At 31.5% G+C, this 13,769-nt stretch overlaps 1 protein-coding gene across 1 annotated transcript; it reads left to right on the top strand.

Moving 5' to 3' along the window:
* The first annotated feature begins 5,448 nt into the window (after window positions 1-5,448).
* LOC139492569 (uncharacterized) lies at window positions 5,449-8,939 on the top strand. The gene is made up of 3 exons (XM_071280721.1): window positions 5,449-5,802; window positions 7,252-7,399; window positions 8,466-8,939. The coding sequence occupies exons 1-3, from the start codon at window positions 5,449-5,451 to the stop codon at window positions 8,780-8,782; spliced, it is 819 nt and encodes a 272-aa protein (XP_071136822.1). The 3' UTR covers window positions 8,783-8,939.
* The last annotated feature ends 4,830 nt before the right edge of the window (window positions 8,940-13,769 follow it).

Here is a 13,769-nt window from a genome sequence, read left to right as displayed (position 1 = left end):
CTATTCTCAATTGTGATTGTCTCCCTTTAATAAGTCGATTATTTGAAAAAAAAGTAATATCACAAAAATACTGAACTTAGAGAAAAATCAATTCGGAAAGTCCATAATCAAATGGCAAAATCAAATAACAAAAAGCATAAAAAACGAATGGACAAGAACTGTCATATTCCTGACATGGTAAAGGCATTTCTAAATGTAGAAAATGGTGGATTGAACCTGGTTTTATAGCGCTAACCCTCTCACTTTGCTGACAGTCTCATCAAATTCCGTTATATTTACATTGATGCGTTAACTAAACAGACACAATAAATAAAATAGTCAAAATATGGGTACATCAGGCATCATCGTATAACAATTTTAAAAGGAACAATTTAACAGAACACAAAAACATCTATCTTCAAACACATTCATTGATTTGTGTGTCTGACGTCAGAAATGTTTTTAGACGTCACATAAATTTGTCGTTCAATGTGCATGAGGAATAAACGTATACATTAGTTTTGAACTTTTATTACGATTTTTCATAGATTGAGTTTACTTATCATTATGAATTTTGCTGTATTGACAATTTGTGTAGACTCTTATTTTTCCTGACAGTAAGAGTTGCAATCAACAAAAATTTCTGTGTGTGTTAATATAAAGAACAGAAAGTGTTATGATTAATAAAAATGAATAATGGTACTGAAAAACTATTGTATTAGTACACATGGAATGGGGTATAAAAATAATGATAATATGTTTTATGATTGTCAATGAGACAACCAGCAAATACCAAAGTATAAGATTATGATGTAAACATGCAACTACAAATCAAAACAAGACCTTCAGACAAAAAATACAATATCGTTAGCTTGAAACGTTTTTGAATAACGATCTGTGATGGTCAACTAATGCGGTATCCTTAAATTGGAACACCGCATGAAGTTGTATATTGGTGGCCTGAGACGGTTTAATTTTGGTGGTTTATTAACGTTTTAGCACACTGGGCCCGGAAATTAATTAATTGAATAACTTACTATCGAAGACTTTCTATGAAGTATTGATTTTAAGACAAAATAAATAATAAAAACAAAACCTGTTCAATTTGGTTGATGGATGTGATTTATTTGAAGATGAAGTTTGAATTTTTGTCATTAAGTGTTGTTATACAGCTTTAGAACTAATAATAATCCGGTGTTAACATAAAACGACATCAAATATACCATACCAGATCGATATTTCCAAAATCATTGTCTATTCAGTGATGCACGAGGCCAATTCATCTGTAAGTCCAAAACTATATATTAATGTTCAAGAGCTGATAAATAAAAAAAGACAAAGGGTTAAACAAACGTTATGACAAGTAACGAAGTAAGAAATATATAAACTAAAGATCAATGCATTTGTTTGATTTTTTATTAAATAAAAAACACATACTTTTATGCTTAAGACAATCGATTAATAATGTATGGTCCTCAATACAAATGAATGATAACCACTGATAAATATATCAACACCACTCATTTGGCACAAATTTGAATGTCCCTTGGATCGTCTATCTTTTGAAAGTGGTTTGGTTCAACTGTTTATCGTATGTATCAAGATTAATTATGATGGATGAAACAGTCTCCGTCTTTTAATTGAATAAATTAATAACTATTACATGGATACGAGTTACCTAAAATTATTTTTAAAGCAGTTATTAGTGAAAGTTAATAGCTTGTTTATTATATTTAATGTGATCATGAATTCATTTTTCAACACATCGTATTGATTTAACGAATTTTATTTAAAAAAAAGAATTTTTAAATTTAAAATATGACTGTATAGCAAATATAACTTAATAATAATAAATATTAAGTACTTTTCAGACCATTCACCTGCAGAGAATGAGGATCCGTTTTGATTACATCACTATAGATCAGTACTAAATGTAATGACCAACAGTTCTGAAATGACTGCAATAAAGATTTGACAGCAAAATGTAAGAAATTCAAATGGAATTCAACTTTAAGAATTATTCAAACAAGTTGAATTATTTGCATGGAATATCTTTGAAACTATGCCTCATTGACTCACGGAATATCTCAATAGTATTGCAATGATTGTATAGAAATTCTAAAATGGATTGAATTGAGTGCATAACATATCCAAAGTCAAGCAACTGTACTGACTTGACCACCTCAACTGCACCGATATCACACGGAATATCAAATCAGCACCTGATTTACTTTATGGCTGAAAATGTTATTTTCAATTGGTTTAGACCTCCAAAAGAAGTGCAGATCCCTATTTTGTTTCAGGTTAAATGTTTTTGTTCTCTATCTATCCGTATATTCTGCTGCTCTACGATGACTATATTAGAAGATAAAGACGCCATTGTTTGCCTAGATTTTTCAGGTTGTTATTTATAATTGTCATATTTACTAAAACAGTCGTGTTTTTCATTATGACACCCAACAAATCATACTTAATGTACTAGTATTAGTACGTTGAGTGAGGAACGTTCGCAATATAAATCAAAAATAGTTTTTTTTACATTATTAATATTTAAATTTTGCTTAAGATCTGCATTGTATGTAAAATGTGTTACTTCAACAAAAAGAAAGATGCTAACGTCACATGGTGCCGTTGATTTCGAGGAGGGCAGATCTTTGATTGTTTCTAAGAATATATTCACATTTGATGGACACTGCAATGAACACTATTGTATTGACGAAACTGTCTGCTGTGCTCTATATGTCTCTGTCTTAATTTTTTAATTTTGTAATTGTCTCATTTACTTAAATGTAATTAAAGCCTCTTCTTCACGTCGTATTTGTAGGATTCATGGACAACATGTCAAGATTCACAGTGAATTAGAGCTTTACAAAATGATGTATGTATCTCCCTTTATTTATATATAACTCACATGTCAGGACCACTGCTAATGGAGTTCAAGTTCACAAGGGTAACATCAGCTAAATGACTTAAATTAAGGACAATATATTGGTTAATAAATTAAGGAGGTTAACTTTATTTGACTGATTATATATTTAGAATGATGTAAATGCTCTTAAACATAAATTGGTTTCATAATGTTTTAAATCTTATATTGTCTGATCTGGTTTGTCCCCAAAGTCTGTGTTATATGAATTTAAAACGGTGTCATATAAGTTATAATCTCTCAGTAGGAAAAATTATTAGACTTTACCATTTGATAACAAATAATTCATTGAATATTAGTACTTTGTTACAGTTTAAAAGTCGTTTTAATAGATCGCTTTTTTAGCTCACCTGGCCCGAATGGCCAAGTGAGCTTTTCTCATCACTTTGCGTCCGTCGTCCGTCGTCGTCGTCGTCCAACGTTAGCTTTTACAAAAATCTTCTCCTCTGAAACTACTGTGCCAAATTTAACCAAACTTGGCCACAATCATTATTGGAGTATCTAGGTTAAAAAATGTGTGGCCTTTTTTCTAATCTTCTACAAAAATCTTCTATTCTAAAACTACTGGGCCAAATTTAACCATACTTGGCCATAATCATTATTGAGGTATCTAGTTTTAAAAATGTGTGCGGTGACCCTGCCAACCAATTAAGATGGTCGCCATGGCTAAAAATAGAACATACGGGTAAAATGTAGATTTTGGCTTATAACTCTGAAACCGAAGCATTAAGAGCAATTTAGACATGGGGTTAAATTGTTTTGCAACTCATGATCTATCTGCCCTAAAATTTTCAGATGAATCCGACAACTGGTTGTTGGGTTGCTGCCCCTGAATTGGAATTTTTTAAGGAACTTTTACTGTTTTTGGTTATTATCTTGAATATTATTATAGATAGAGATAAACTGTAAACAGCAATAATGTTCAGAAAAGTAAGATCCACAAATCAAATAATTGACTAAAATGGTCAGTTTATCCCTTAAGGCGTTATTGCTCTTTATAGTCAATTTTGATAATTTTGTAAATTTAAATTTTGTAAATTTTTACAAAATAGTTTCCGCTGTAAGTAAAGGGCCAAGTTCATTATAAATTAAGGTAATTGTAAGAAGCAAGAATCTTCAATTAAGTAAAATCTACAAACACATCACCATCACCAAAACACAATTTTGTCATGAATAGTTCTATGTCCTTTGTTTAATATGCACATAGACCAAGGTGAGCGACACAGGATCTTAAGATCCTCTAGTTTAAATTTATCTCTTTGTGATGCTGTAACTTGTTATTTAAAAATCAATACATGTCTGTCTACCTGCTATATAATTCAACAATACAAATATTTAAATTACTTTGCTTAGAGCATTCTATTAGATTTTCTTCCATTCTAACGGGAATTAATGCCAAAGGCTGTACTATGACAATGATAAAATTGATCTATCTCTTCCTTAATTGCAATAAATAAATTTTGCAATAATTAAAATTAAACTATATACCATGTATACTGACTGATTTTAGAAACGCAACACTAGATTAATCTTTTTAAATATTTGAATGAATGCGTCACCGGCAAAAAAAATGACTGCCTGTAACAAACGCCAAACTGATCTTCAGAAAGGTCCACAAATGCTGTCTGACATGTTTTGGATTCTGTGTTACACCTTCTGATTTTGCCTTTGTTCCATCCATTAAAACAGGGTTTTGCAATTATGCGGTTTAAAAATTAGCGCTTTAAATGTTTTTCTTTAGTCGATTCTTTAGCAGTTCAGATTGGGAAAACATTTATGTCCTGAATCTGTGTGTAATGGATTTGATTAGCAGTTGACGTTGCGGCCGTAAACCTGATCGCAATTGACGTTGTGTAATCAAATTCTTTTGACGTTGCATTGTCATTACATGTTGATCTGGTAATCGGAGGTCAGCAAAAAATCCCGTCTACCAGTATCATTGGTGGAAGGACAGTAAAACGAGTTTCTGAAGTCAAACTGTATTGTTGCAGAATGTCACGTTCTTTCTGGTCGTAATATTTCTATGGGCTGATTCAGTTTTGTTATCCCCCAGTTTCGGCAATATGAAGATGCAACATTTTAAAACTAATTTAACTGTGGCCAAGGATTGAAAGATCTGTTTCACGACTTAGAAAAAAAAAACTGATTTTGTTTTATTTCGCTATAAGAAATTCGTGCGACTTCGAAAATCCTGTATGTCAAATAACCACAGATAACATGGATAAGTCAGATGTTTAGAAAGAAGTGTGAGAAGCATGAACACTAGTTGTATGACAATAGAACTTGATTGATCAAAAAAATAATCAACAAAATAAGTGTTGCGTTTTTAAAGTCAGTCAGTATATCTAAAAATAGTCCATGGATAATAAAGTAACGTCTGAGTAGAACTATAAGACAATCACCGGTTTGGAACTTATTACGTACAATGCAAAGTATGTATAGGGACTTCATTTAAAGACAATTACTCTTCGGAGATATACACGACTTATTATATATATTGGACCAAACAGAATATTTCAGAATGTTAAAAAAACTCACTGAAAATGGATTTTAAGCAGTTTAATTCAAAACTGAATATAATATTATTTTGGGTTCTCATTCTGCATTCAATTAGTGCTGTTGAATTTACAGCAAATTGTGAAATCGTATATTTACCATTACTGCATCTGTCATTAAGAGATAAAATTTTGGAAAACTTTGTATATGAAACCAATATTCAACCTGACAAAACATTTTGTTTAATCAGATGTCTCGAACAACGAAAATGTAAATCTGTAAACTACAACACAGATACGTCTGATTGTCAACTGAATAGTGAGGACCACAATACACAACCAGCTTCTCTGGCAGCGTCAACAGATTCCACACAGTACTATAGTATAGATGGCATTGACGAGGTAGGGTAAATATACTGTAAACCAACCTATTTTCGCGAGCGATTTGTTTTTGCGACTTTCTGCGAGTAGAAATGTAACGCGAATATAAATCGTCGCGAATATGTTAAACTTCTACTATATAAATCCATCAATGAGATGAGAACATCGCGAATATAAAGACCAGCAAAGTCGAAAAGAAACGATTAAACGCGAAATGAGATGTCCGCGAAAATAAGTTGGTTTACAGTAGTTCTTGACGCTTTTGTTTAATTTACGAAAGAGAGCAAAGATAATTTATGACGTTGTCATTAAATTGTAGAAGTGTGGTAAAGATACATGTAATAAGGGGGCATAACTGTGAAAGTGAGGTTTACCGACTTTTTTACTCAAATTTTCATACTAGTATTTAATTTTTAACAAATCCAAACGTGTATCCAAATTATAATAAGTCTGAAATGAATAGTTAACAATGCAAGTACTCGATACTATATAAATCATAATTTCGTGTGGATTTCAGTCGCATTTTTAGTCTAGACGACAGCGATTTAACTATCGATATGGCTTCCGAAGACTGCCGAAGGTCATTTTACACGATATAAACAATAACATAATGTAAATCGATATGTGACCTTGTGCAATTGGATTACTTTATGTTTGTTATAGGTTAGAAAATAATTTTCGTTTTAAGCTGTATAAGAATGATTGTGTGTGTTTCGAATTAGTTAATGAAATAGCTGCCTTTTGTTTCACTTCTAATGTTGACATGTTTTCCCTGTTAAAGGCTGAACACCACAAGTGCATACGCAACGAATCTTTAAATAATGTGTTAAATTGATGCCACATGAAAATAGATTTAATGAGGTCAATTTGTCCAATTGCAAAAAAGTAATATAACAAAAATTCCAAACTCCGAGGAAATTCAAAACGGCAAAATCAAAAGCGCAAACAGATCAAACGAGTGGATTACAACTTTCATATTCCTGTCCTTCTACAGGTATTTTGTTATGTTGAAAATGCTGAAGTTTTGCGTGTGAATATGTTTATTTGCTTATTATGACAACATTGAACCAATGTGGCAGCAGTAAAATAACATTTGAAGAATTGTGCTATGCCGAATAGCAACACATTGGAATTAGGAGACATGCTGATGCAATTGTTTTTGTTTTACCATATTATTTGTTTAATTGAGGTTTTAAATTTATTGGGAGGTAAAACAAACTGTAAAATTGTCATGACGTATCTTCCATCTACAGTACTAGGAAAAGGAAAGGATGTGACAATAAATCACTACATGTGCCTGAAATAATAAAACTCACAGAGACATGGGTTTGTAAGCTGTAATAGTTAAATTTGTTATTGATAATTACAACTTATTATAACTGTTCTAGTCATTATTTTATGATGTATAGATACTAGCTATATTGTTTAAAGTTTCACAGCCATTTCCATCACGTAATGTGTGTATTGTAGAATCTATTGGGTAGGTGTGCTGGACATACATGTGCAAATGATCTAGTGTGTGAACCACATCCATACGGACTTAGTGCACCGTACCAATGTGTAGTTTCCGTAGTGTGTGTACCAACTGATGGGTGTACCAACTGCATGCAATCAAAATGTAAGATGTCTGTTGAAATAGATAAATTAATTTCAATCATATTAACAAAAAATTCATCGGGATAACAATCTTTACAGCTGTATTCACATGTTAATGAGATAGGAAACTTTCTGCTGTCGAATTCGAAGATAACGAACAAATTAAATACAATACAACATGATACAATGAAACGACATTGGTTGTCGAAATGTCCATCTGGTGCAGAAAAATTGGCATCGTTTATTTTATTATAATCGAATGCATTATATATAAATTTGAAACCATTGTTTCAATCAGTATTAGTCTAATTTATAGAAAAATAAATAGAAAAATATTTTACAAGTAATGGAAAGTAAACGCCACATTACACACAAATAGTGTCACTTCGCCAGTTTTAATAAAACATGAAAAATTAAATAATTGTACTCATATTCATATTTTTTTTGTATTGAAAGGTATATATGTAGGTCTCAAATCTATTGAGTGTCCCAATTCCAAATTACATTTACCATAGATTGGAAATCTGCCATAGATTTGGAACCCACCATAGATTTGAGGCCTACATATATATAATAAACTAACATGATCTAATTTGTATCAGAGAGACAAAATATTTTGCAAATGTAAATGTGGAATGTGCCAGGGATGATCACTCGATTAACTAGCTCACATGTCGTATACAATTAAAAATGGAGAAATTTCGACCCTTGTCTTACTAAAGACTTTAAAATTCTCATACTTGTTCAAATTCTTAATTCTCAAATCGATTTGCTGTATATATGCTTACTTTGAATGTTCAGTTCGATAACTGCTATTTTAACAATTTCAAAATTAGAAGATGTGGTATGATTGTCGATGCGACAACTATCCACCACATTTCAAATAAAATGTGTTGAAAGTGGTATTAAACATCAATCAATCAATCAAATCAAACGAAGTAGTTTCAAGAAAATTCGTTAATGACAAGAAATTCATATTTCAAAATGAAATTTTAAAAATGTTAACGAACAGATAGAGCGCTTCACCCATGTGTTGATAAGTTAATTATTGTGTTGCTCCTAATACATTTGCATTTATATTTTTTTAGTTACAATGACTACTTTCGACTACCAACCAGTTGGATGTTTCAGTGCTGTGGGAAATCAAAATCCTTTACCAACATTGTTGTTAAGTCTTAGGTCTGATATAGATTGGTATAATTTACAGCTCACTATTGATGCATGTGCAAATCTTGCTCATAACACCCGCTACAAGTATTTCGGAATAGAATTCTGGGGAGAGTGTTGGGTATCCACGTCGTTCAATCAGAGCAAATTTTCATTGATTCTGGGACAGAACTGTGAAACTAAATGTCCTCTTGGAGTAGCAGATGAACACATTATGTTCGTTTATGAAATAGTGTGATATGTATGAAACTATTTCTCGTTCAAACTATAGTCCAATAGACCACCTTTCAAAACTGAAATAAACAAAAGTATTTCAGTGATCCATTCCGGTTAATGACGAAAGTATGAATTTTGATCCAGCTTTGTTGTCATCGCAAAGAACTTTCATAAACTTAATACTTCAAGTTACCTTAAATTTGGTAAGCCTACTCAACTGGACTCGTTTAGACGGTTCCATGAGTCATCTTTTATTATATATTGAACGTAACAATGCAGGTTAGTGACTCTGAACCTAGGAAAAGCAATCACCTGTTTTTCTTATTGAAATATATCATCACTTTTTACAGGCTCAGCTCATATGACTTCGTGTCATCTTGGAGAATAATATTCCGTCCATTATGTTTCTGAAATTCTATTTTATGGTTTCAATGAAGTTTTTAGATTTACGATTTTGACTGTCCCTTTGGTATCTTTTGTCCCTCTTTTACAGATATTCATAGTATCTCGATGTACAGGGACAGTGATTGGTAGAATATTGTAACCAATGATACTAAATTTGGGAGTTGTAATTGCTAAATGCAAAAAAATAGATACATATAGGTTCGTTTGACTATCATAACTATTTATAATGATAAAATAAGCCTTTTAATTAACCATGGATTCTTTCTACAATGTATCAGCAACCATTCTGAAAAAAAGTACGGTTTGATACGTTAAAGTATTTTCCTGAATATCGCTTTTCCCCCTACATGAATTTTTCAAGTATCATGGTTTATTATAGGTTGTCATGTGACAGCTATGAGACTCCTAATGCAATAAATATGCGATTACTTCATTATTTACCTATTCTTAAGTATGCAATTCTTTCATGCTGTGGTTCCGTTATTGGTGTATTTTTATTAATTTGCTGTGGACTTTAATGGACAGTTCGAACGTAACAAACAGAACAGGCAATACAAAATGAATAATAAAAAAAGCGGATCAAAAGGGTTTTTTTTTAATGTTGAAATCGGGTTTGAATTATCACAATGTCTACTTGAGAAAGAAATTGTTCAATAATTTTATAAACAGCTTAGTTACAGATATTAAAACATTAGATATTGGTATTGATATTGATGGTGAAACAGTTGGCATTTTGTTATAAGCAGATGACCTTGGGCTGATTGCACAGAATGAAAGCGATTTGCAATTACTCTTAGATATTTTAAATGTATGGTGTAAAAATAAGTTATTAAATGTTTATCACGAGAAAACTAGAATTGTACATTTTAGAAATCCGTCTGTACAGCAGACAAGAACGTTGTTTTTGTTTAATGATAAGCAGATATGTATTGTACAAAGCTATAAATATCTTGGTTTACTACTATAAACTGAATTTTAAATAATGATGTAATGGCTAAAGCTGTAGCCAAGTCAGCTAGCAGGGTATTAAGTTTGTTTATTGTAAAGAGTAAGGCCCATGGAAGGTTCCTGTACAGTACATTTACTAAGATATTTGATATCCTTGTCTGGCCAGTAATGAGTTATGGTGCAGCCGTTTGGGGCACCAGAGATTTTTCATGTATTAATGCTCTCCAGAAAAGAGCTATCATGACATTTATGGATGTGGGTAAATATACCTTGACCGATGCAATTCAACGGGATATGGGCTGAAGACTTCCAAGTGTTAAGCAGTGTTTTCGACACTGGGCAAGATAAATCATAATGTACACAGTAGATTAGATAAAGAATATTTAAATGGTGTTACAGTAATGTTCGTAATAAGAGAAGGTACTAGTTCAGTTAAAATGGACGTCACACTAACCTCCAGAAACATAAATGAACTAAAAAAGACTAACAAAAGCCAGGGACTCCTGACATCGGACAGGCGCATAAATGCAGCGAAGTTAAATATGTTTAATGTGATATCAACCCTCCCATATACATTAAAACAATGTAGAACCAACTAACACACAGAAATATGAACAGCCAAAATCAGTTCATACGAAGTTCAATATCAGAAGAGAAAACAGAAGAAACTGGTATTTTTTTTAAATTAACAACAAACTGCTGGCACTTATTTACATGCCAGCTCCAGACTTCTATTCAACTGGTTGAAAGATTTTATCATCATCATACGAAATTCAAGCACTATACCTTCTTTTATGGCTTATGTATCTTACCATCATAATATATTTGTGAATAACATAACCTGCATCATGTCAACTACTGGTTAAAAAGTGTGTTTTCCAATGCAAAAAATACCTTTGTGCGAATCAATAACAATTCAATAATATGCCATCTTTAATGACTTGAAAACACTACCGTTACTATATCCCTTAGTCTGTATAAAGGTTTGGTTAGCTTTTGATGTAAATGACGACATGTTTGTGCTTTGTATAGAATATTTCCATAACAGATAGGATTTCTGCAGGTAGATTTCTATTAACAAACGATTTGTTTAACGTCATATCTAGCAACAAAGAAGCTCATGTGTATCGCTATCAATAAGATATAGTGCATTCGAATAATTATGTCAGTTACAAACTGACAAATACGTGTATTTTTGTAACATATTGAAACATGAGGAAATCGGCCGTGAATGATCTAATATATAAAAGAAAATATTATAGGATTGCCAATGCGACAGCTTTTCATAAGGGACAAAATGACACACAAATAAATAACTATTGGTCACCGTACGGTATTCAACAATGAGAAAAGCACATACTGCAGGATTGGATATTTTAGGTTTTGAAATGACAAATGTAAAAAAATACAAATGGAAAACAATAACTGATGTTATGTATGAATTAATATTGACTAATTAATTCTTCGCATATATAAGCAACCTTATCTTATACAGTTCATGTTCATTATTTTAGCAACCAACGAGTAACAAGAAAGATATCAAATGGACAATCAAACTCATAGATCGAAAATGAACCGACAAAGCCATGATGGCTTATAATAAGGATGCCCATTATATATCATATATCACATATTAAAATATGAGTATAAACTATATAGGGAAATTCAAGATTCTGTCGTCTGTTGAATTGTCTAGTATTATATGTGATTCCTCTTATCATTTTAATGTGTTACTGTGAAAGTGGACATAGTATATTATGTTCTGTTAAAGAACTCTGTAATAATGTAAGTGTTTATAATAAGCATATTTAATCTTACTTGTGTTTTAGCATCAACTACTCTGGTTAAATTATTATATAACGCATATACAATGCAGAACCTAAGCAAAAAGGGTTTGGCTTTATAACAGTATTGTGGTCTGAGCGTCACTAATGAGTCTTTTAGTCGAAACACGCGTCTGGTGCATTTAATTATTATCCTGGTACCTTTGATAACTGTTATAAGATACGAATGTCATGTTATTGTATTGAGCCAATACAATTAAATAATGGTGTGATTATATTTGATTTCATCGCCTTGTGTATGACATACTTAAGCGATTAATTATAAACAAACCTGAAATATATAATCATTATGTACGTCATTTCAGATATAATCGCCTTACGGTTTAGATGTTTTAATCACAAGTTTTGATTAATAGTCATAGAATTACCAAGAAATACATTCATAATCGATAAGTTTTGTATAATGATACTGGTAAGAACAGATATTTTTTATTGACATTTCCATGTTATAATCCTCTGAATCCATGTCCTGTTTGGGCTCTGATTTTGGCTTTTGTTCGGTTTTATCAGCTTTCGTCCGTTTTGATTTGAAAAATTTAGTTTATTAGTGGTTTATCAAAAAAAGGGATACTATATTCAAATAGTTTCGCCTCGAATGCAAATGATAAACACTTACGAATAACATTAAATATCGAAATGCGTATCTTGTCAAGTAATGTTCGTACCGTTAATGTTATTACAGTATTGGAGTCGATATCTCTACTGGTAGGCTGTTAGTCAAAATGGGGTAGAAAACATTGTATTAGGTAGCTGTACCTAATACATTCCATGACGATAGGGATTGGTAGCAATACACAATTAGCAGAATAGTTGGCATGTTGGGCCCAGTGAAGTTTAAAGTTATGGTGCAAATAGAAATTGCTGTTCAGAAAGCTGAATAGTAATATGAACTTCACAAAAATTATTGGAATATCAAAATTGCTTTAATATGTTTCATTGGCTTCTGTTTGACAGTCTGTATTTGCATAGTCATTGTAGTCATAATTCCAGAAATTGTAATAATATTTACAAATGAGCTCATCATATATATCAGGATTAAAATTCATCAATCATGCTCGTATTAAAAAAGGTTAAAAAGGCTAAATAAAATACGAAGTTGAAGAGCATTGAGTACCAAAAGTTTTGCCAAATACAGCTTAGGTAATCTATTCCCGAAGTAGAAACCCGTTAGTATATCAAAAAATGTTAACTCTTTTGCGATTCTATGACAACAATAAGATAAAACATTTGCTTTTATTTTAATATGAATATAAATCAAGTCCTTAATTATTTTTTTTAAATTCAAAAAGACTAAATATGCCACACAAAAACTCAAATTTCATATATAAATTATTTGTTACCTAAAATCAAACGCTAGTTTATTTGATTGAAAACTACAGTATAAAATCAAAGTACTAAAGTACTGAACATCGGATAACCGCAAGTTCTTGTGCATGGTCAAAAGCACATGTCACAGAAAAAAGGAAATCTCTATACCTGAAATTGAGGCTTATATACAAAGATATAATTTTTCTTAGACTAGTTCATGTGTGGCTGATGAATGAATTACAGGGAATGCAACCGCACAGTGATAGATTTTATATTGTAGTGATACAAATCAGTATACCTAGGACTATTATACTAATATAATAAAAGTCCCAGAGTAAACACAAGTTATATATCATATTTATATAACAGTTACATGTAAATTTGATTTTCATCCATTTGTATATCATTCTATTCTAGTATTCAAATAATAGTGCAATGCAAGTACATGGTGGACACTCTTGTGTAAAAGTATTTTTCTAAGAGATTGAATATGAGAAGCCATTC

This window comes from Mytilus edulis, chromosome 10 (genome assembly GCF_963676685.1).
Source record: "Mytilus edulis chromosome 10, xbMytEdul2.2, whole genome shotgun sequence".
NCBI classification, from domain to species: Eukaryota; Metazoa; Mollusca; class Bivalvia; order Mytilida; family Mytilidae; genus Mytilus; species Mytilus edulis.
This window is presented reverse-complemented; position numbering and strand designations above follow the sequence as displayed.

Excerpts from the sequence above, each read along its gene's own strand:
- LOC139492569 (XM_071280721.1), top strand. The coding sequence starts at position 5,449 with ATGGATTTTAAGCAGTTTAATTCAAAACTGAATATAATATTATTTTGG. Across the intron at positions 5,803-7,251 it reads GTATAGATGGCATTGACGAG|AATCTATTGGGTAGGTGTGC; the intron begins GTAGGGTAAATA and ends TGTGTATTGTAG. Across the intron at positions 7,400-8,465 it reads CAACTGCATGCAATCAAAAT|TTACAATGACTACTTTCGAC; the intron begins GTAAGATGTCTG and ends ATATTTTTTTAG.